The sequence below is a fragment of the Oncorhynchus tshawytscha genome, linkage group LG20 (assembly GCF_018296145.1).
Source record: "Oncorhynchus tshawytscha isolate Ot180627B linkage group LG20, Otsh_v2.0, whole genome shotgun sequence".
Lineage (NCBI taxonomy): Eukaryota > Metazoa > Chordata > Actinopteri > Salmoniformes > Salmonidae > Oncorhynchus > Oncorhynchus tshawytscha.
Window position 1 is genome coordinate 30,406,003 of NC_056448.1, and position 23,009 is coordinate 30,429,011.

General features: G+C 44.6%; 2 protein-coding genes across 2 annotated transcripts; one reads left to right on the forward strand and one right to left on the reverse strand.

The window, feature by feature from the left end:
* Positions 1-3,204: 3,204 nt before the first annotated feature.
* LOC112219924 (tubulin alpha chain-like) lies at positions 3,205-5,008 on the forward strand. The gene is made up of 2 exons (XM_042302027.1): positions 3,205-4,361; positions 4,481-5,008. Exons 1-2 carry the CDS (start codon positions 4,167-4,169, stop codon positions 4,772-4,774), a joined length of 489 nt encoding a protein of 162 aa, XP_042157961.1. The 5' UTR covers positions 3,205-4,166; the 3' UTR covers positions 4,775-5,008.
* A 1,840-nt stretch (positions 5,009-6,848) lies between these two features.
* LOC112220226 (vacuolar protein sorting-associated protein 37B) lies at positions 6,849-17,725 on the reverse strand. The gene is made up of 4 exons (XM_024381959.2): positions 17,537-17,725; positions 15,594-15,765; positions 8,498-8,580; positions 6,849-8,309 (listed from the first exon to the last, which is right to left on the reverse strand). The coding sequence occupies exons 1-4, from the start codon at positions 17,660-17,662 to the stop codon at positions 7,884-7,886; spliced, it is 807 nt and encodes a 268-aa protein (XP_024237727.1). The 5' UTR covers positions 17,663-17,725; the 3' UTR covers positions 6,849-7,883.
* Positions 17,726-23,009: the final 5,284 nt, after the last annotated feature.

Here is a 23,009-nt window from a genome sequence, read left to right on the forward strand (position 1 = left end):
GGTGACTAGTGAGATATACTAGTTGCTGGAGCGTATGCTACGGGTGGGTGCTGCTATGGTGACTAGTGAGCTGAGATAAGGCGGGGCTTTAGCTAGCAGAGACTTGTAGATGACCTGGAGCCAGTGGGTTTGGCGACGAGTATGAAGCGAGGGCCAGCCAACGAAAGCGTACAGGTCGTAATGGTGGGTAGTGTATGGGGCTTTGGTGACAAAATGGATGGCACTGTGATAGACTGCATCCAATTTGTTGAGTAGAGTGTTGGAGGCTATTTTGTAAATGACATCACCGAAGTCGAGGATCGGTATGATGGTCAGCATGAGTGAAGGATGCTTTTTGCGAAATAGGAAGCCGATTCTAGTTTTAATTTTGGATTGGAGATGCTTATTAATGTGAGTCTAGAATGAGAGTTTACAGTCTAACCAGACACATAGTTATTTGTAGTTGTCCATATATTCTTAGTCAGAGCCGTCCAGAGTAGTGATGCTGGATGGGCTGGCAGGTGCGGGCAGTGATCGGTTGAAGAGCATGCATTTAGTTTTACTTGCATTTAAGAGCAGTTGGAGGCGACGGAAGGAGAGTTGTATGGCATTGAAGCTCGTCTGGAAGTTAGTTAACACAGTGTCCAAAGAAGGACCCGAAGTATACAGAATGGTGTCGTCTGCGTAGAGCTGGATCAGAGAATCACCAGCAGCAAGAGCGACATCATTGATGTAAACAGAGAAGATAATTATTTGTCTCAAACATAATTTTACTTAAATATAGTTAAATAAAAATTCAATAAAATAAATATATACAATGCCTTGAGAAAATATTCATACCCGTTGACTTAATCCACATTTTGTTGTGTTACAGCCTGAATTTAAAATGGGTTAAATATATATATATATATTTTATCCATCTACACATAATACATCATAATGACAGTGAAAACATGTTTTTGCAAATGTATTGAACAGGAAATACAGACATATCTAATTTACATAAGTATTCACACCTCTGAGTCAATGTTTGTAGAAGCACTTTTGGCATGGATTACAGACAGAATCTTTCTGGGTAAGTCTCTAAAAGCTTCCAGTGCTGAATTGTGAAACATTTGCCCATTATTCTTTTAAAAAATCTTCAAGCTCTATCAAATTGGTTGTTGATCATTGCTAGACAACCATTTTCAGGTCTTGCCATAGATTTTCAAATAGATTTAAGTCAAAACTAACTTGGCCACTGAGGAATATTCACTGTCTTCTTGGTAAGCAACTCCAGTGTATAATTGGCCTTGTGTCTGAGGTTATTGTCCTGCTGAAAGGTGAATTAATCTCCCAGTGTCTGGTGGAAAGCAGACTGAACCAGGTTTTCCTCTAGGATTTTTCCTGTGGTTTCTCCATTCTGTTTCTTTTTATCCTGAAATTCTCCCAAGCATACCCATAACAGTAATGTGTTGTATTGGATTTGCCCAAAGGATAACACTTTGAATTCAGAAAAGGTGAATTGCTTTGCCACATTTGTTGCAGTATTACCTTAGTGCCTTGTTGCAAATATTATTCTGGTTTGGCTTCCTTCTTTTCATTCTGTCAATGAGGTTAGTATTGTTGAGTAACTATAATGTTATTGATCCATCCTCAGTTGTCCACTATCACAGCCATTAAACTCTGTAGCTGTTTTAAAGTCACAATTGGCCCCATGGTGAAATCCCTGGAAGGTTTCCTTCCTCTTCTGCAACTGAGTTAGGAAGGACGCCTGTATCTTGTAGTGACTCGGTGTATAGATACACAATCCAAAGTATAATTAATAACCTCACCATGCTCAAAGGGATATTCAAAGTGAGCTTCTTTTTTTACCCATCTACCAATACGTGCCCTTCTTTGTGAGGCATTAGAAAACCTCCCTGGTCTTTGTGGTTGAATCTGTGTTTCAAATTCACTGCTCGACTGAGGTACCTTACAGATAATTGTATGTGCGGGGTGAAGAGATGAGGTAGTCACTCAATAACCATGTTAAACACTATTATTTCACACAGTAAGTCCATGCAACTTATTATGTGACTTGTTAAGCACATTTTTACACCTAAATGTATTTAGGCTTGCCATAACAAATGTGTTGAATAGTTATTGACATTTCATATTTTCATTTTTTATTAATTTGTAAAAGAAATGTGAAAAACGTTGTCTGTTCATCTCCATTTAAAAATCAGGCTGTAACACAACAAAATGTGGAAAAAGTCAAGGGTGTGAATACTTTCTGAAGGTACTGTATTTGCTCTCTTGTCATTACCTTCATTTCCTATTTCCAGCTTTCTAACTTTGTCTTTTAGGAAATGCAGTTAATTCTTGGTGATACCCTGATGCATTGTTAGTACAATCACCTTGTCTTTTTCTGCTATTCCACCCCCAGTCTGGCCTCCATCTTCCTCAGCTCCACCACAATGTCTGTCAGCACTCTCAGCTCAGCCAAGACGTCAGGGGTGTTGGTGGTGGTCTGGCGATTAATCTCTTTCTGGATCCTCTCTGCAGCATCAGTCCTTCAGCTGTCTCTAACCCTACTCTCTCCCTCATTCTTGTCATTCTCTCTGACCCCACCCCTCTCTCCCTGAGCCCATGTCCCCAGGCCCAGACAGACAAAACAGCAACACGGAACCCCCCAGGACAACAGCACCCCTTATTCTGAAATGACACGGTTCAGAAATGTAGTCTAGTAAAGTACGGCATGAGGCTCAGTCGCATTCTTTATACGCTACTTATTGAACTAAATGCATGAGAATTGAATATACACTACCGTTCAAAAGTCAGATTTGTAATGGAATATCTACATAGGCATATAGAGGCCCATTATCAGCAACCAACACTCCTGTGTTCCAATGGGACAGTGTGTTAGCTAATCCAAGTTGATCATTTTAAAAGGCTAATTGATCATTATAAAACCCTTTTGCATTTATATTAGCACAGCTGAAAACTGTTGTCCTGATTAAAGAAGAAATAAAACTGTCCTTCTTTAGACTAGTTGAGTATCTGGACCGTCAGCATTTGTGGGTTAATTTACAGGCTCAAAATGGCCAGAAACGAAGACCTTTCGAAACTCGTCAGTCTATTCTTGTTCTGAGAAATGAAGGCTATTTCATGTGAAAAATTACCAAGAAACTGAAGATCTCGTACAACGCTGTGTACTACTCCCTTCACAGAACAGCGCAAACTGGCTCTAACCAGAATAGAAAGAGGAGTGCGGGACCCTGGTGCACAACTGAGCAAGAGGACAAGTACATTAGAGTGTCTAGTTTGAGAAACAGATTACTTTGGGACAGATTACTTTGGGCTAGATAGAAAATAAAGAATGCTGCAGGACTAAAATAATTGCTTGATTTGAACAGTAGGCTACCAGTTCTTGGCCAGTACAAGTTTACGAGTGAGTTTTTGTTAAAAATAAGATTGACCTTTTTTTCTTTGAGCTGAATCACAATCAATAAACACAAATAATACATTAGTTAAAGATTTGTTATTTTGAGTCTTAAGAGATCAGTAAGTAAAAAGAGACGAACTTCCCGTCACTTGTCCATAACCTGTTCTTTCTCACCCCAGTCAGACCAGTGCACTGGCCTTCAGGGCTTCCTGATCTTCCACAGTTTTGGTGGTGGAACTGGCTCAGGTTTTGCTTCACTGCTCATGGAGAGACTGTCTGTGGACTACAGAAAAAAGTCCAAACTGGAGTTTGCCATTTACCCTGCCCCTCAGATATTGCTAATGTTTAGTTGTTCACATGATTATTTGGTAGATTTCCAAATCAGCAAAACTTTTACTGTACTCAATACTTGTTTGATATGTACATTTTCATTATGTAACACCTAATGATGACAGTTCTACCTCTTGTGTATGTGTTCAGGTGTCCACAGCAGTGGTGGAGCCCTACAACTCTATCCTGACCACCCACACCACCCTGGAACACTCAGACTGGTTGACAACGAGGCCATCTACAACATCTGCCGTCGTAACCTGGACATTGAGCGTCCCACCTACACCAACCTCAACAGGCTCATTGGCCAGATTGTCTCCTCCATCACCGCCTCGTTGCGTTTCGATGGAGCCCTAAACGTGGACCTGCCAGAGTTCCAGACCAACCTGGTTCCCTACCACCGTATCCACTTCCCCCTGATCACCTACGCACCTGTCATCTCTGCCACAAGATGCTGTCTGTGGCAGAGATCATCAACGCCTGCTTCGAGCCCGCCAACCAGATGGTGAAGTGTGACCCTCGTCACAGGAAGTACCTGGCCTGCTGTACTTTGGGGATGTGGTGCCCAAGGACGTTAATGCTGCCATCGCCATCAAGATCAAAACGTACCATCCAGTTTGCCGACTGGTGCCCCACCGGCTTCAAGGTAAATAAGCAATGGATTCATTAATTCACACTGATCTATCCTTCTAAACATTTAAGGCACTTGGCATGTTAATTATTGGTTAGTCAGGTTTTGACCGTTTTTTTGTTTGTGCCCTGCAGGTTGGCATCAACTACCAGCCACCTATGGTGGTGCCAAGTGGAGATCTAGCCAAGGTCCAGAGAGCTGTGTGCATGTTGAGCAACACCACGGCCATTGCTGAGGCCTGGGCTCGGCTCGACCACAAGTTCGACCTGATGTACGCCAAGCGTGCCTTTGTGCGCTGGTATGTGGGAGAGGGTATGGAGGGGGAGTTCTCTGAGGCCAGAGAGGATCTGGCTGCCCTGGAGAAGGACTATGAAGAGGTGGGAGTAGATTCGGTGGAAGGGGAGGCTGAGGAAGGAGAAGAGTACTGAACACTAACATGTTTTAGTTCATTGACCATTTCAATAAAAGTTGTGTGTTTTGTTCCATTCTCCTGGGGATTTTTACCAGCATGTGATGTTTAAAAAAAAAAAATCAAGCAGGAAAGTATATATTTTTTGGGCAAAGTTAACTACATCAGCACAATTGTTCAATTGTTGCCACCCCTATACTAGCCTGTTCAACCTCTCTTTCGTGTCGTCTGAGATTCCCAAAGATTGGAAAGCAGCTGCGGTCATCCCCCTCTTCAAAGGGGGGAGACACTCTTGACCCAAACTGCTACAGACCTATATCTATCCTACCGTGCCTTTCTAAGGTCTTCGAAGCCAAGTCAACAAACAGATTACCGACCATTTCGAATCTCACCATACCTTCTCTGCTATGCAATCTGGTTTCAGAGCTGGTCATGGGTGCACCTCAGCCACGCTCAAGGTCCTAAACGATATCTTAACCGCCATCAATAAGAACATTACTGTGCAGCCGTATTCATTGACCTGGCCAAGGCTTTCGACTCTGTCAATCACCACATCCTCATCGGCAGACTCGACAGCCTTGGTTTCTCAAATGATTGCCTCGCCTGGTTCACCAACTACTTCTCTGATAGAGTTCAGTGTGTCAAATCGGAGGGTCTGCTGTCCGGACCTCTGGCAGTCTCTATGGGGTGCCACGGGGTTCAATTCTTGGACCGACTCTCTTCTCTGTATACATCAATGAGGTCGCTCTTGCTGCTGGTGAGTCTCTGATCCACCTCTACGCAGACGACACCATTCTGTATACTTCCGGCCCTTCTTTGGACACTGTGTTAACAACCCTCCAGGCAAGCTTCAATGCCATACAACTCTCCTTCCGTGGCCTCCAATTGCTCTTAAATACAAGTGAAACTAAATGCATGCTCTTCAACCGATCGCTACCTGCACCTACCCGCCTGTCCAACATCACTACTCGGGACGGCTCTGACTTAGAATACGTGGACAACTACAAATACTTAGGTGTCTGGTTAGACTGTAAACTCTCCTTCCAGACCCATATCAAACATCTCCAATCCAAAGTTAAATCTAGAATTGGCTTCCTATTTCGCAACAAAGCATCCTTCACTCATGCTGCCAAACATACCCTTGTAAAACTGACCATCCTACCAATCCTCGACTTTGGCGATGTCATTTACAAAATAGCCTCCAATACCCTACTCAACAAATTGGATGCAGTCTATCACAGTGCAATCCGTTTTGTCACCAAAGCCCCATATACTACCCACCATTGCGACCTGTACGCTCTCGTTGGCTGGCCCTCGCTTCATACTCATCGCCAAACCCACTGGCTCCATGTCATCTACAAGACCCTGCTAGGTAAAGTCCCCCCTTATCTCAGCTCGCTGGTCACCATAGCATCTCCCACCTGTAGCAGACGCTCCAGCAGGTATATCTCTCTAGTCACCCCCAAAACCAATTCTTTCTTTGGCCGCCTCTCCTTCCAGTTCTCTGCTGCCAATGACTGGAACAAACTACAAAAATCTCTGAAACTGGAAACACATCTCCCTCACTAGCTTTAAGCACCAACTGTCAGAGCAGCTCACAGATTACTGCACCTGTACATAACCCACCTATAATTTAGCCCAAACAACTACCTCTTTCCCAACTGTATTTAATTTTAATTAATTAATTTATTTTGCTCCTTTGCACCCCATTATTTTTATTTCTACTTTGCACATTCTTCCATTGCAAAACTACCATTCCAGTGTTTTACTTGCTATATTGTATTTACTTTGCCACCATGGCCTTTTTTGCCTTTACCTCCCTTCTCACCTCATTTGCTCACATTGTATATAGACTTGTTTATACTGTATTATTGACAGTATGTTTGTTTTACTCCATGTGTAACTCTGTGTCGTTGTATCTGTCGAACTGCTTTGCTTTATCTTGGCCAGGTCGCAATTGTAAATGAGAACTTGTTCTCAACTTGCCTACCTGGTTAAATAAAGGTTAAATAAATAAATAAAAAATTACCCAGTGTGTCCAGTTGATAGCAACAAACACAGACAACTGCCACATCAGGCATAGAACACCTTAGTATTGGTTATAAAACATTTATTGATTTGGATGAAAGTCAACCTGTCAGTCTAGCATTACAACATGAATGTTTGTTCCTAGGGAGTGTAGATCAGATGTACAGTACCAGGGACTTCTATGGTTCATATTTTAAATGTTTCCTGCACCATCTCATTTTTGAACCCCCATGTGTTTTCCTTGAGGTGAGCACAAATGGTGAAAGCAAACTAGATGTACAGCCAGCTGTAGATCTCTTTTCCCCACATGGCAACTTTGACTGGCTTCACAAGAAAGCCAGTTTAACATTAATTTAGGATGCATGGTTATTTTCAATATCCATCTTCCAGTTAGGTGGGGTATAACTCTAACCTCTTATACCGGTATACAAAACAATCACTAAAACAAAGTGCCAAGTCAGTAGGTAAGATGAGAACATCTTTGGCAGGTCATTCAAATCCATCCCAAAATGGTTGTTCCCTTGTAAAATAGCATAGTATATTCCTAGCCTTGAATCCTCCTGACCTACTGGAAAGAACCTCCACCAATGAATAGGAAAGCACCTAGATTACAATACATATTGAATTTAAATCAATTTGAGTAGTTCTGTTCAGGGTTGATGGACTAGCTATAGTTGTGACAATACCGGACTCCTCCCTTTAGACGAATAGGAACTTTAGGGTCAACTATCACACCACCTGTCCTGACCTTTGGGGTTACACACAACTTCACGCATACTCAAGTGTGTGCACAGGAAGACACCACCTTCAGTTTACAAAAACTACATCTCATCTACACAGCATATAAATACCAGTCAGAGAGTTAAGTTTTCATATTTCTTCAGATTAATCAGAAAGCTAGTCTTAGAATAAAAACCTAAGAGAATCAACCCCCAGGCTGTAGCTACTGGACGGAGTCTCTGAGGGAGCCTGTCAGTCAGGAGTTTTCCCTGTGTTACTGACAGGGACTGTCATTGGTTAAGTCACCAACACTCATTGTTGGGTCAAAGGTAGATAAGGTCATCATCCATGGTGTTTCTATGGAGACAGACCCCCCCCCCTCACTGCATGATGAAGCCAGTTCGGGGGGGCAGGCATGGGGAGGTGGGGTGTTGCTGGGGGGCTTGAGGGTAGGGCTGGGGAATGTAGGGGCTGCTGGGGTAGCCTGGAGGATCCTGGCTGGGGAAAGGCATGGCGGGATCGGGGGCAACTTGGTATGACAGGCCGCTCTGCTGAGGGGAGGGAGGAGGGGCAGCTCGCTTAGATTGGGGGGAGAAGGCTCCATTGGTGTAGGGGGTAGAGGGGAAGTCCTGGGGTCGACTGGGCTGGGTAGGGGTCAGCTGGGGTCTAGTGAGACCCTTCAGCACCAGCTCACGGAGTTTGTCAATCTTTACACGGCGCACGTGAGCAAGATGGCGCCTCCGCTGGTAGTCATCAATAAAGCAGTCCAGAGGCAGCTCTCCATCCAGAAACGAGTCTGCCATGTTCTACACAGGGACATCAAAGCAGGGTTATATTCACGCAAGCATAGACTCAACATAATACACACCAACATAAAATATCATAGAGAGTGAGTATTCTTGTGCGTGTAGGTGTAGTTGTAAATGTATTGGTTTGTGTATGTGAGTATATTCTAGTATAGGTGTAGTTGTGAACGTATTGGTGTGTGTGTCACCTCAGTCTCCTCTTCTATCTTGGCTCCCTCAGCTTGCAGCAGAGCCAGCAGAATGTCCAGAGAGCTGTTGCCTGAACCATGGTCTGAGAGATAGAAAGATGAGGGAGAAATGGTTAGAATACACTAAAACACTAAGCATCACAGTGAATGACTGTCCTGAACCTAAGTCGTAACTTGATCCCTGGGGCAGAACATCAATGTAATGGGACTGAATACAGTAGCTGGGGCATTCAGAGGATACTAAGCAGCATTGAGTACAGGAAATCCTATCAGGTAACAGCTGTCTGGCAGAGTAGTCACTAGATGGCCATGCTAGAATGGACAGAAAATTGTTGTCACGGTGTAATGTACTTAAGTAAAAATACTTTAAAGTACCACTTAAGTCGTTTTTTAGATTATCTGTACTTTACTATTTATACTTTTGACAACTTTTACTTTACTACGTTCCTAAAGAAAATATTGTACTTTTTACTCCATACCTTTTCCCTGACACCCAAAGAACTCATTACATTTTGAATGCTTAGCAGGACAGGACAATTGTCAAATTCACACTTATCAAGAGAACACTGCCTCTGGCGGAATCACTAAACACAAATGCATCTTTTGTAAATAATGTCTGAGTGTTGGAGTGATCTCCTGGCTATCCGTACATTTTATAAATGGAAATTGGTGCCATCTGCTTTCCTTAAATAAAAGATTTTAAAATTATTTTTTACTTTTGATACTTAAGTATATTTAAAACCAAATAATTTTACTCAAGTGGTATTTTACTGGCTGACTTTCACTTGAGTAACTTTCTATTAAGGTATCTATACTAGGGATGCACGATATATTGGTGAACATATCGGAATCGGCCGATATTATCTAAAAATGCCAACATCGATATGAATAGAATCCTGACTAGAACCAAAAAATGTGATCATATTACTCCAGTGCTAGCCTCTCTACACTGGCTTCCTGTCAAAGCAAGGGCTGATTTCAAGGTTTTACTGCTAACCTACAAAGCATTACATGGGCTTGCTCCTACCTATCTCTCTGATTTGGTCCTGCCGTACATACCTACACGTACGCTACGGTCACAAGACGCAGGCCTCCTAATTGTCCCTAGAATTTCTAAGCAAACAGCTGCAGGCAGGGCTTTCTCCTATAGAGCTCCATTTTTATGGAACGGTCTGCCTACCCATGTCAGAGACGCAAACTCGGTCTCAACCTTTAAGTCTTTACTGAAGACTCATCTCTTCAGTGGGTCATATGATTGAGTGTAGTCTGGCCCAGGAGTGGGAAGGTGAACTGAAAGGCTCTGGAGCAACGAACCGCCCTTGCTGTCTCTGCCTGGCCGGTTCCCCTCTTTCCACTGGGATTCTCTGCCTCTAACCCTATTACAGGGGCTGAGTCACTGGCTTACTGGGGCTCTCTCATGCCGTCCCTGGAGGGGGTGCGTCACCTGAGTGGGTTGATTCACTGTTGTGGTCATCCTGTCTGGGTTGGCGCCCCCCCCCCTTGGGTTGTGCCGTGGCGGAGATCTTTGTGGGCTATACTCAGCCTTGTCTCAGGATGGTAAGTTGGTGGTTGAAGATATCCCTCTAGTGGTGTGGGGGCTGTGCTTTGGCAAAGTGGGTGGGGTTATATCCTTCCTGTTTGGCCCTGTCCGGGGGTGTCCTCGGATGGGGCCACAGTGTCTCCTGACCCCTCCTGTCTCAGCCTCCAGTATTTATGCTGCAGTAGTTTATGTGTCGGGGGGCTGGGGTCAGTTTGTTATATCTGGAGTACTTCTCCTGTCCTATTCGGTGTCCTGTGTGAATCTAAGTGTGCGTTCTCTAATTCTCTCCTTCTCTCTTTCTTTCTCTCTCTCAGAGGACCTGAGCCCTAGGACCATGCCCCAGGACTACCTGACATGATGACTCCTTGCTGTCCCCAGTCCACCTGGCCATGCTGCTGTTCCAGTTTCAACTGACCTGAGCCCTAGGACCATGCCCCAGGACTACCTGACATGATGACTCCTTGCTGTCCCCAGTCCACCTGGCCATGCTGCTGCTCCAGTTTCAACTTCCACCTGACTGTGCTGCTGCTCCAGTTTCAACTGTTCTGCCTTATTATTATTATTGGACCATGCTGGTCATTTATGAACATTTGAACATCTTGGCCATGTTCTGTTATAATCTCCACCCGGCACAGCCAGAAGAGGACTGGCCACCCCACATAGCCTGGTTCCTCTCTAGGTTTCTTCCTAGGTTTTGGCCTTTCTAGGGAGTTTTTCTAGCCACCGTGCTTCTACACCTGCATTGCTTGCTGTTTGGGGTTTTAGGCTGGGTTTCTGTACAGCACTTTGAGATATCAGCTGATGTACGAAGGGCTATATAAATAAATTTGATTTGATTTGAACAACCCGACTGACAGAGGAGCAGTATCTAGAACAACCCGACTGACAGAGGAGCAGTATCTAGAACAACCCCACTGACAGAGGAGCAGTATCTAGAACAACCCGACTGACAGAGGACCAGTATCCAGTAACAACCCCACTGACAGAGGACCAGTATCAGTAACAACCCGCCTGACAGAGGACCAGTATCCAGTAACAACCCCACTGACTTAGGACCAGTATCCAGTAACCAGTAACAACCCCACTGACAGAGGACCAGTATCTAGAACAACCCCACTGACTTACAACCAGTATCCCGAACAATCCGACTGACAGAGGACCCGTATCCAGTAACAACCCCACTTACAGAGGACCAGTATCAATAATAACCCCACTGACTTAGGACCAGTATCCAGTAACCAGTAACAACCCCACTGACAGAGGACCAGTATCCAGAAACAACCTGACTGACAGAGGACCAGTATCCAGTAACAACCCCACTGACAGAGGACCAGTATCCAGTAACAACCCCACTGACAGAGGACCAGTATCAATAACAACCCGACTGACAGAGGACCAGTATCCAGTAACAAACCCACTGACTTAGGACCAGTAACAACCCCACTGACAGAGGACCAGTATCCAGTAACAACCCCACTGACAGAGGACCAGTATCTAGAACAACCCCACTGACTTAGAACCAGTATCCCGAACAACCCCACTGACAGAGGACCAGTATCAATAACAACCCGACTGACAGAGGACCAGTATCCAGTAACAAACCCACTGACTTAGGACCAGTATCCAGTAACCAGTAACAACCCCACTGACAGAGGACCAGTATCCAGTAACAACCCCACTGACAGAGGACCAGTATCCAGAAACAACCCCACTGACAGAGGACCAGTATCTGGAACAACTCGACTGACAGTGGACCAGTATCTAGAACATTCCGACTGACAGAGGACCAGTATCCAGTATCAACCCCACTGACAGAGGACCAGTATCCAGTAACAACCCCACTGACAGAGGACCAGTATCCAGTAACAACCCCACTGACAGAGGACCAGTATCCAGTAACAACCCCACTGACAGAGGACCAGTATCCAGTAACAACCCCACTGACAGAGGACCAGTATCCAGTATCAATCACACTGACAAAGGACCAGTATCTGGAACATTCCGACTGATAGAAAAGCAGTATCTAGAACAACTAAACTGACTTAGGACCAGTATCTCAAACAACCTGACTGACTTAGAACCAGTATCAACCCCACTGACAGAGGACCAGTATCCAGTAACAACCCCCCTGACAGAGGACCAGTATCCAGTAATAACCCCACTGACAGAGGACCAGTATCCAGTAACAACCCCACTAACAGAGGACCAGTATCCAGTAACAACCCCACTGACAGAGGACCAGTATCCAGTAACAACCCCACTGACAGAGGACCAGTATCCAGTAACAACCCCACTGACAGAGGACCAGTATCCAGTAATAACCCCACTGACAGAGGACCAGTATCCAGTAACAACCCCACTGACAGAGGACCAGTATCCAGTAACAACCCCACTGACAGAGGACCAGTATCTAGAACAACCCCACTGACAGAGGACCAGTATCTAGAACAACCCCACTGACTTAGAACCAGTATCCCGAACAACCCGACTGACAGAGGACCCGTATCCAGTAACCAGTAACAACCCCACTGACAGAGGACCAGTATCAACCCCACTGACAGAGGACCAGTATCCAGTAACAACCCCACTGACAGAGGACCAGTATCCAGAAACAACCCCACTGACAGAGGACCAGTATCCAGAAACAACCCCACTGACAGAGGACCAGTATCCAGAAACAACCCCACTGACAGAGGACCAGTATCTGGAACAACTCGACTGACAGTGGACCAGTATCTAGAACATTCCGACTGACAGAGGACCAGTATCCAGTAACAACCCCACTGACAGAGGACCAGTATCCAGTAACAACCCCACTGACAGAGGACCAGTATCCAGTAACAACCCCACTGACAGAGGACCAGTATCCAGTAACAACCCTACTTACAGAAGACCAGTATCCAGTATCAATCACACTGACAAAGGACCAGTATCTGGAACATTCCGACTGATAGAGAAGCAGTATCTAGAACAACTAAACTGACTTAGGACCAGTATCTCAAACAACCCGACTGACTTAGAACCAGTATCAACCCCACTGACAGAGGACCAGTATCTAGAACAACCCCACTGACAGAGGACCAGTATCTAGAACAACCCCACTGACTTAGAACCAGTATCCCGAACAACCCGACTGACAGAGGACCCGTATCCAGTAACAACCCCACTGACAGAGGACCAGTATCCAGTAACCAGTAACAACCCCACTGACAGAGGACCAGTATCAACCCCACTGACAGAGGGCCAGTATCCAGTAACAACCCCACTGACAGAGGACCAGTATCCAGTAATAACCCCACTGACAGAGGACCAGTATCCAGTAACAACCCCACTGACAGAGGACCAGTATCCAGTAACAACCCCACTGACAGAGGACCAGTATCCAGAAACAACCCCACTGACAGAGGACCAGTATCCAGAAACAACCCCACTGACAGAGGACCAGTATCCAGTAACAACCCCACTGACAGAGGACCAGTATCCAGAAACAACCCCACTGACAGAGGACCAGTATCTGGAACAACTCGACTGACAGTGGACCAGTATCTAGAACATTCCGACTGACAGAGGACCAGTATCCAGTAACAACCCCACTGACAGAGGACCAGTATCCAGTAACAACCCCACTGACAGAGGACCAGTATCCAGTAACAACCCCACTGACAGAGGACCAGTATCCAGTAACAACCCTACTTACAGAGGACCAGTATCCAGTATCAATCACACTGACAAAGGACCAGTATCTGGAACATTCCGACTGATAGAGAAGCAGTATCTAGAACAACTAAACTGACTTAGGACCAGTATCTCAAACAACCCGACTGACTTAGAACCAGTATCAACCCCACTGACAGAGGACCAGTATCCAGTAACAACCCCACTGACAGAGGACCAGTATCCAGTAACAAGCCCACTGACAGAGGACCAGTATCCAGTAACAACCCCACTGACAGAGGACCAGTATCCAGTAACAACCCCACTGACAGAGGACCAGTATCAATAATAACCCCACTGACTTAGGACCAGTATCCAGTAACCAGTAACAACCCCACTGACAGAGGACCAGTATCCAGAAACAACCTGACTGACAGAGGACCAGTATCAATAACAACCCGACTGACAGAGGACCAGTATCCAGTAACAAACCCACTGACTTAGGACCAGTAACAACCCCACTGACAGAGGACCAGTATCCAGTAACAACCCCACTGACAGAGGACCAGTATCTAGAACAACCCCACTGACTTAGAACCAGTATCCCGAACAACCCCACTGACAGAGGACCAGTATCAATAACAACCCGACTGACAGAGGACCAGTATCAATAACAACCCCACTGACTTAGGACCAGTATCCAGTAACAACCCCACTGACAGAGGACCAGTATCCAGTAACAACCCCACTGACAGAGGACCAGTATCCAGTAATAACCCCACTGACAGAGGACCAGTATCCAGTAACAACCCCACTGACAGAGGACCAGTATCCAGTAACAACCCCACTGACAGAGGACCAGTATCCAGTAACAACCCCACTGACAGAGGACCAGTATCAATAACAACCCCACTGACTTAGGACCAGTATCCAGTAACCAGTAACAACCCCACTGACAGAGGACCAGTATCCAGTAACAACCCCACTGACAGAGGACCAGTATCTAGAACAACCCCACTGACAGAGGACCAGTATCTAGAACAACCCCACTGACAGAGGACCCGTATCCAGTAACAACCCCACTGACAGAGGACCAGTATCCAGTAACCAGTAACAACCCCACTGACAGAGGACCAGTATCAACCCCACTGACAGAGGGCCAGTATCCAGTAACAACCCCACTGACAGAGGACCAGTATCCAGTAATAACCCCACTGACAGAGGACCAGTATCCAGTAACAACCCCACTGACAGAGGACCAGTATCCAGTAACAACCCCACTGACAGAGGACCAGTATCTAGAACAACCCGACTGACAAAGGACCAGTATCTGGAACATTCCGACTGATAGAGAAGCAGTATCTAGAACAACTAAACTGACTTAGGACCAGTATCTCAAACAACCCGACTGACTTAGAACCAGTATCAACCCCACTGACAGAGGACCAGTATCCAGTAACAACCCCACTGACAGAGGACCAGTATCCAGTAACAACCCCACTGACAGAGGACCAGTATCCAGTAACAACCCCACTGACAGAGGAGCAGTATCTAGAACAACCCGACTGACAGAGGAGCAGTATCTAGAACAACCCGACTGACAGAGGAGCAGTATCTAGAACAACCCGACTGACAGAGGAGCAGTATCTAGGAACAACAAGTGACTGAACTGGCTCGACCAGACAGACATGTAGAGAACAGTCAGCTACCAACACAGAGAGAGAAAGACTGGTCTTTCAGATAGCAGAGTGCAGATGCGAGTGAGATGTAGACAGAAAGAGACTGGTATACAGGCACACTGTCCTTAGTAGTGTGGACTAGCTAGGTGTCTCATCAAGTGTGGACTTGCTTGGACTCTTACAGAGTGTGGACTTGGTAGTGTGGACCTGTTAGCGGTCTTACAGAGTGTGGACTTGCGTAGCTGGTAGTTGTCATAGAGCTCCTGTAGGTGGCGGTAGCGTGAGGTGAGCTGGTTCTTCTGAAGGTCCAGACTGGGCTGCAGTTGGAGGTTCTGTTCTGCCAGACTGATGTTACTGACCAGGGTCAGCTCCTTCACCTGCTGCACCTCACACATCTAACACAGAGACAAACACACAGCATACACAGACAGGAAGAGGGAAGGTGAGTTAGTACTTGAGACAATACACGCAAACAGAGACTGACTGACCCCCAGACTGAGATGTGTAGAGTAGGCCTATAGGCCAGCGACAAACCAGCTCAAAACCTAACCTCTGGAGATTAAATATGAGTATATTTTTATGGAGGACAGTGATTACACCATACATTTATAATCCCTTTCACCAAGCCTACAAACAGATGTGAAATACCTGTAATAGGACCCCATAGGCTATTATATCTACAGGACGCCACAGCAGAAAGCAGAGCTCTTATCACTCTAAGGGCAGGGAAACCAATATGTTTTTTTGGGACCGATACCCCTATCTTGGGGGAGCAAAACTTACCGATATATCTGCCGACTGCCAATATACTGTTTTACAGCACGGAAATGAAAGTGACATTTTTACACACTGAATTCTTCAAAAATACCATCCAAAAGAGCAATTGTCCAACAAATATGCTTCAAATGTTGATGACTTACATTGTGACAAATAATGACATGAAAATGTCCGCAAGTGTTCAGATCAGCATGAGATTCCCCCTTTTCATCCTATTGAATATCGGTTATCGACATAATTATTGTCCGATACTGATAGAGGTAAAAGGCCAATGTCGGCGAGCCAATAAATAAGTTGGGTTCTAGCTAAAACACAGCACTCAATCAAGATATCAGTACTAATGAACTAGGCTTTAATGAATCATAAATAACATGGTCGGGAGGGATGAGATGCTGCCATGCTGGCACCAGCCCAGGGAAGACAGGCACTAGACAGCTCTCCAGCCGCAACCAGATTTGTATCTCTGCTCACAGGCTGTTCCTGTAAAGCTATTTCCACATTGGTGGGAAAAGGACTAACAGTTCCACCAACGTCACAGCGCCATGGTGGGGAGTCTTGTATAAGCCACATACATGAATATACAAATACAGAAGGTGAAGAAGCCAGAAGCAAGTTGAGCTTTCCTAATACCTAAACTAGACAAGGCTAGCTAGAGATGGAGAGAGATGAGGCACAAAATACCAGTGTCAGAATGAATGCTGTACACATGTCTGAAAGAACACTGACATAACCAAATGTCAATACGCTTGTGAGGGTTTGCTTCTTGGTTAAGCATGACCTTTGTTATAATCTGTGCGGTGCTGTGTGCTCAATGCATCAGAATGTTGACTAAAGAGGTGTGCTGCACTGAAATATGGACTCCTCCGCCTAGGTTAGTCAATAGGAAAACCTCTTCCAACTTTTAACACCTTCCACATAGCTGATGACTGGCTGTCTTGTGCGGATCCTGTTCATAGAACAGGAAACAAAACAAACCAGATCATTACAAATCTGTTCCTAAACCCGGGTGTGTCCATTACTTATGCAATAATGGGAATCAGATGGCATTTGTGGCCTAATGCCAAACAATGACACTGCCATTTGTGGCATATGTACACAAACAGGGTTATTGTCGAAACGGATTCGAAAATAAAAATATGGAAACAGCATGAGCATCCACTAAACATCCAAATGTTGAGTACAGTACAAGGAGCAAGCTTCTCAGCTGTGGCAACGAGGCGGATGTTGATGAGCTTGCTCAATGCGAAACATGTTTGCATCTAGAAGGAAGTTGTGAATGAAGGACTGCCTGACAACAGTCATAAGTGCACAGCTACCTAGATATGTTGATGCTAGCTAGCGTTACTAGGGATAGCCAGCCAACGTTAGTAAAACACAAAGGGAACTTACCTCGTTCATTTCTTTGACAATAGAATTTAACTTTTCATCGTCTTCAAGTAACTCGTTTAACTGCGTCATGGTGAAAGAGCTGAATTTATCCGTGAATTCTGCCATTTCTCCTATGATGGTTGTCATCTATCAGTCTGGCTACAGTTCTTTCGGCTCAAAACGGATAAGTGTTTGGATCACAAACCGGAAATAGGGATGCTTTCTGGCCAATCAGAAGGGAGTGTAATGTAATATGACAATGACGTCATCCACAACGACGTCATTAAATGTTTTTTTTTTACTTTTGGGATTTTCACGACGTAGACTTGTTAACCAGTTAAATGTAATCGAAATAGTAATCTACCTAATCCTCCAAAGTAATTATTTATCATGAGAGGGCCATGAACAACAACTAGTAATGCTGCATACTCCAAGAAAGGTTAAAGTCTCACCTTTCTAGTAAAAATGGTTATAAATTGATGAGCTGTAGTCACTTTTAAGGACACATGCTCAAGAACAAAGTACAAATATGAAAATATGAAATATTTTATATGATGTATTTATTATTCAACAAAACTGTATGAATGTTTGAAACGACTTATCTGCTTTCTAAATATAGCATAATCAAACTTTGAAACGACTAACTGTAAGATTTAACCTTTCTTATAACTGTAAAATACATATTTGTATGTTTAATGTTAGAGAAAATGTGCATATTTTCTAAAGGTTTCTCTTGATAAAAAAAATCTGCCCCCATCGCTATGAATGTCTCACAGAGCTCAAGTTTCAAGTTTTAATGTCACATGCACAAGTACTATGAAATGCCTTTCTTGCAAACTCAAAACCCAACAATGAAATAATCAATAACTTTTTATTATTAGAAAAAGCACATGAGAAATAAATATAAAATATACGTAAAAGTAAGTAAGCATACTATATACAGGAAATATTTAGAAAGTCAGTTCCAATACCATATTTACATGTGCAGGGATACTGGGGTGATGGAGGTAGATATGTGCAGGGGTAAGGGAACTAGGCAACTGGATGTAAGATAGTCAGAGTAGCAGCAGCTTGCATGTGAGTGGGTATGCAGGTGTGTAGAGTCGGTATAAATGTATGTGCATATTAAGTGTGAGTGAGCAAATGATGGAGTGAGTAGGTCCCTGTGAGTGTGTATAGAGACAGTGCAAGTACTGAAATAAAAGGTCCATAAGGATACAAGACACAACTCGGTCCGTGTCGCTATTTTGTTAGCTTTATATCAGTTGTAAAATTGGAACAGAAATGGCGTCACACCAAACTGGAAGTCTTCCGACTAGCTTGGAAAGACAGTACCGTGCAGTACCGAAGAGCCCTCACTGCTGCTCCACCAAACTGGAAGTCTTCCGACTAGCTTGGAAAGACAGTACCGTGCAGTACCGAAGAGCCCTCACTGCTGCTCCACCAAACTGGAAGTCTTCCGACTAGCTTGGAAAGACAGTACCGTGCAGTATCGAAGAGACCTTACTGCTGCTCCACCAAACTGGAAGTCTTCCGACTAGCTTGGAAAGACAGTACCGTGCAGTACCGAAGAGCCCTCACTGCTGCTTGATCATCCTATTTTTTCAACTTAATTGAGGAAAATAAGAACAATCCGAAATGTATTTTTGATACTGTCGCAAAGCTAACTAAAAAGCAGTATTCCCCAAGTGAGGATGGCTTTCACTTCAGCAGTAATAAATTCATGAACTTCTTTGAGGAAAATATCATGATTATTAGAAAGCAAATTACAGACTCCTCTTTAAATCTGTGTATTCCTTCAAAGCTCAGTTGTCCTGAGTCTGCACAACTCTGCCAGGACCTAGGATCAAGAGAGACACTCAAGTGTTTTAGTACTATATCTCTTGACACAATGATGAAAATAATCATGGCCTCTAAACCTTCAAGCTGCATACTGGACCCTATTCCAACTAAACTACTGAAAGAGCTGCTTCCTGTGCTTGGCCCTCCTATGTTGAACATAATAAACGGCTCTCTATCCACCGGATGTGTACCAAACTCACTAAAAGTGGCAGTAATAAAGCCTCTCTTGAAAAAGCCAAACCTTGACCCATCTGTCGGAATGATATCAGTTTGTCTCTGTGAATGGTTTGTCCTCTGACAAATCAACTGTACATTTTGGTGTTCCTCAAGGTTCCTTTTTAGGACCACTATGGTTTTCACTATATATCTTACCTCTTGGGGATGTCATTCGAAAACATAACATTAACTTTCACTGCTATGCGGATGACACACAGCTGAACATTTCAATGAAACATGGTGAAGCCCCAAAATTGCCCTCGCTAGAAGCCTGTGTTTCAGACATAAGGAAGTGGATGGCTGCAAACTTTCTGCTTTTAAACTCGGACAAAACAGAGATGCTTGTTCTAGGTCCCAAGAAACAAAGAGATCTTCTGTTGAATCTGACAATTAATCTTAATGGTTGTACAGTCGTCTCAAATAGAACTGCGAAGGACCTCGGCGTTACCCTGGACCCTGATCTCTCTTTTGACGAACATATCAAGACTGTTTCAAGGACAGCTTTTTTCCATCTATGTAACATTGCAAAAATCAGAAACTTTCTGTCCAAAAATGTTGCAGAAAAATGCATCCACGCTTTTGTTACTTCTAGGTTAGACTACTGCAATGCTCTACTTTCTGGCTACCTGGATAAAGCACTAAATAAACTTCAGTTAGTGCTAAATACGGCTGCTAGAATCCTGACTAGAACCAACAAATTTGATCATTTTACTCCAGTGCTAGCCTCCCTACACTGGCTTCCTGTCAAGGCAAGGGCTGATTTCAAGGTTTTACTGCTAACCTACAAAGCATTACATGGGCTTGCTCCTACCTATCTCTCTGATTTGGTCCTGCCGTACGTACCTACACGTACGCTACAGTCACAAGACGCAAGCCTCCTAATTGTCCCTAGAATTTCTAAGCAAACAGCTGGAGGCAGAACTTTCTCCTATAGAGCTCCATTTATATGGAATGGTCTGCCTACCCATGTGAGAGACACAAACTCGGTCTCAACCTTTAAGTCTTTACTGAAGACTCATCTCTTCAGTGGGTCATATGATTGAGTGTAGTCTGGCCCAGGAGTTTGAAGGTGAACGGAAAGGCTCTGGAGCAACGAACCGCCCTTGCTGTCTCTGCCTGGCCGGTTCCCCTCTTTCCACTGAGATTCTCTGCCTCTTACCCTATTACGGGGGCTGAGTCACTGGCTTACTGGGGCTCTCTCATGCCGTCCCTAGGAGGGGTGCGTCACCTGAGTGGGTTGAGTCACTGATGTGATCTTCCTGTCTGGGTTGGCGCCCCCCTTGGGTTGTGCCGTGGCGGAGATCTTTGTGGGCTATACTCGGCCTTGTCTCAGGATGGTAAGTTGGTGGTTGAAGATATCCCTCTAGTGGTGTGGGGGCTGTGCTTTGGCAAAGTGGGTGGGGTTATATCCTTCCTGTTTGGCCCTGTCCGGGGGTATCATCGGATGGGGCCACAGTGTCTCCTGACCCCTCCTTACTCAGCCTCCAGTATTTATGCTGCAGTAGTTTATGTGTCGGGGGGCTGGGGTCAGTTTGTTATATCTGGAGTACTTCTCCTGTCCTATTCGGTGTCCTGTGTGAATCTAAGTATGCTCTCTCTTTCTTTTTTTCTTTCTTTCTTTCTCTCTCTCGGAGGACCTGAGCCCTAGGACCATGCCTCAGGACTACCTGGCATGATGACTCCTTGCTGTCCCCAGTCCACCTGGCCGTGCTGCTGCTCCAGTTTCAACTGTTCTGGCTGCGGCTATGGAATCCTGACCTGTTCACCGGACGTGCTACCTGTCCCAGACCTGCTGTTTTCAACTCTCTAGGGACAGCAGGAGTGGTAGGGATACTTTTAATGATCGGCTATGAAAAGCCAACTGACATTTACCCCTGAGGTGCTAACTTGCTGCACCCTCGACAACTACTGTGATTATTATTATTTGACCGTGCTGGTCATTTATGAACATTTGAACATCTTGGCCATGTTCTGTTATAATCTCCACCCGGCACAGCCAGAAGAGGACTGGGCACCCCTCATAGCCTGGTTCCTCTCTAGGTTTCTTCCTAGGTTTTGGCCTTCCTAGCCACCGTGCTTCTACACCTGCATTGCTTGCTGTTTGGGGTTTTAGGCTGGGTTTCTGTACAGCACTTTGATATATCAGCTGATGTACGAAGGGCTATATAAATAAATTGGATTTGATTTGATTTGAACTGACCTCCTCCCTGTAGGCTGACTCATCATCGCCGGTGATCAGGCCTACCCCCGTCTTGTTGACAGCGAACTTGATAATGCTGTTGGAGTCTTTTGTGGCCACACAGTCGTGGGTGAACAGGAAGTACAGGAGGGGACTAAGCACACACCCCTGTGGGGCCCCAGTGTTAAGGGACAGCCTGGTGGAGGGGATGTTTCCTACCCCCACAACCTGGGGTCACCACCTGTGGTCACCATCTGGGGTCACCACCTGGGGTCGGCCTGTCAGGAAGTCCAGGAATCAACTTTTTAAAGAATTTGTATGATCTTTTATTGTATGCCAGTTAAAATGTTGTTATTTTTTCCTGAAAAACATGATGTTAGGTTGTTTACATGTTAAAGGATAAATGCTGCAGGATAAAAGATTTCACACAAACTTTAGACTACAAGGTTTTTTAATACTATTTTATTAACATGCATTTGTAAATCTTTACAATCCAAAGTAAGTACACTCTGATATTAGTATCTCACTTTATCCAACAGTCATTTATACACATATATTCATAAAGGTGAATGCACTGAAAACAAAATACCTAATAAATGCAATAAACAATACATATATCTATATTTCTATATTTTTTTCTTCATTTTTTATAATTGTACAGATACATTTGCAATCAAGTAATTAATATAGTTTTAGTTGTTTATTTTTGTTGATGTACTAAATTGTTGTAATGGGCAGGGGCACTGAATATATAAAAGTTATACTTTGTCTGTCTTCTTATAATAACTGATAGGTACCTTGGGTTAAAAGGCAATTCTTATTCATATAAACTGGAGAGAAACTGTAGTCTTGTGTAGTTTTGAGGATTTCGCAACTGGTTATATGTGTATGTGTGTCTATCTGCTGTCAACCTACAGCAAGGTTTCGCTGCCTACATCATAGGGATGAGAGTGTGGGTTTTTGTATTGGTACTGGTCTCGTTGAGTCTTAGAGGTCAGGTAGCGGCCATTCAGAGGGCAGGGGTTAATGCTGGGGTAAAGGTCATGACCCAGTGGGTAGAGGTCAGACTCCTTGTATTCAGACTCCACCTGGATGTCAAACTGGGAAACAGGAGGGCGTGATGATGATCCGTGGGTAAGGCTCACCTGGAGTGGGCAGGTGAGGGGGGGCAGATCTTCAGGTGCAGAGTAATTCTGAGGGAGGAACAGTCAGGTGGAACAGCCCAGGTTACACACACACATGCACTGTCACGAGCAC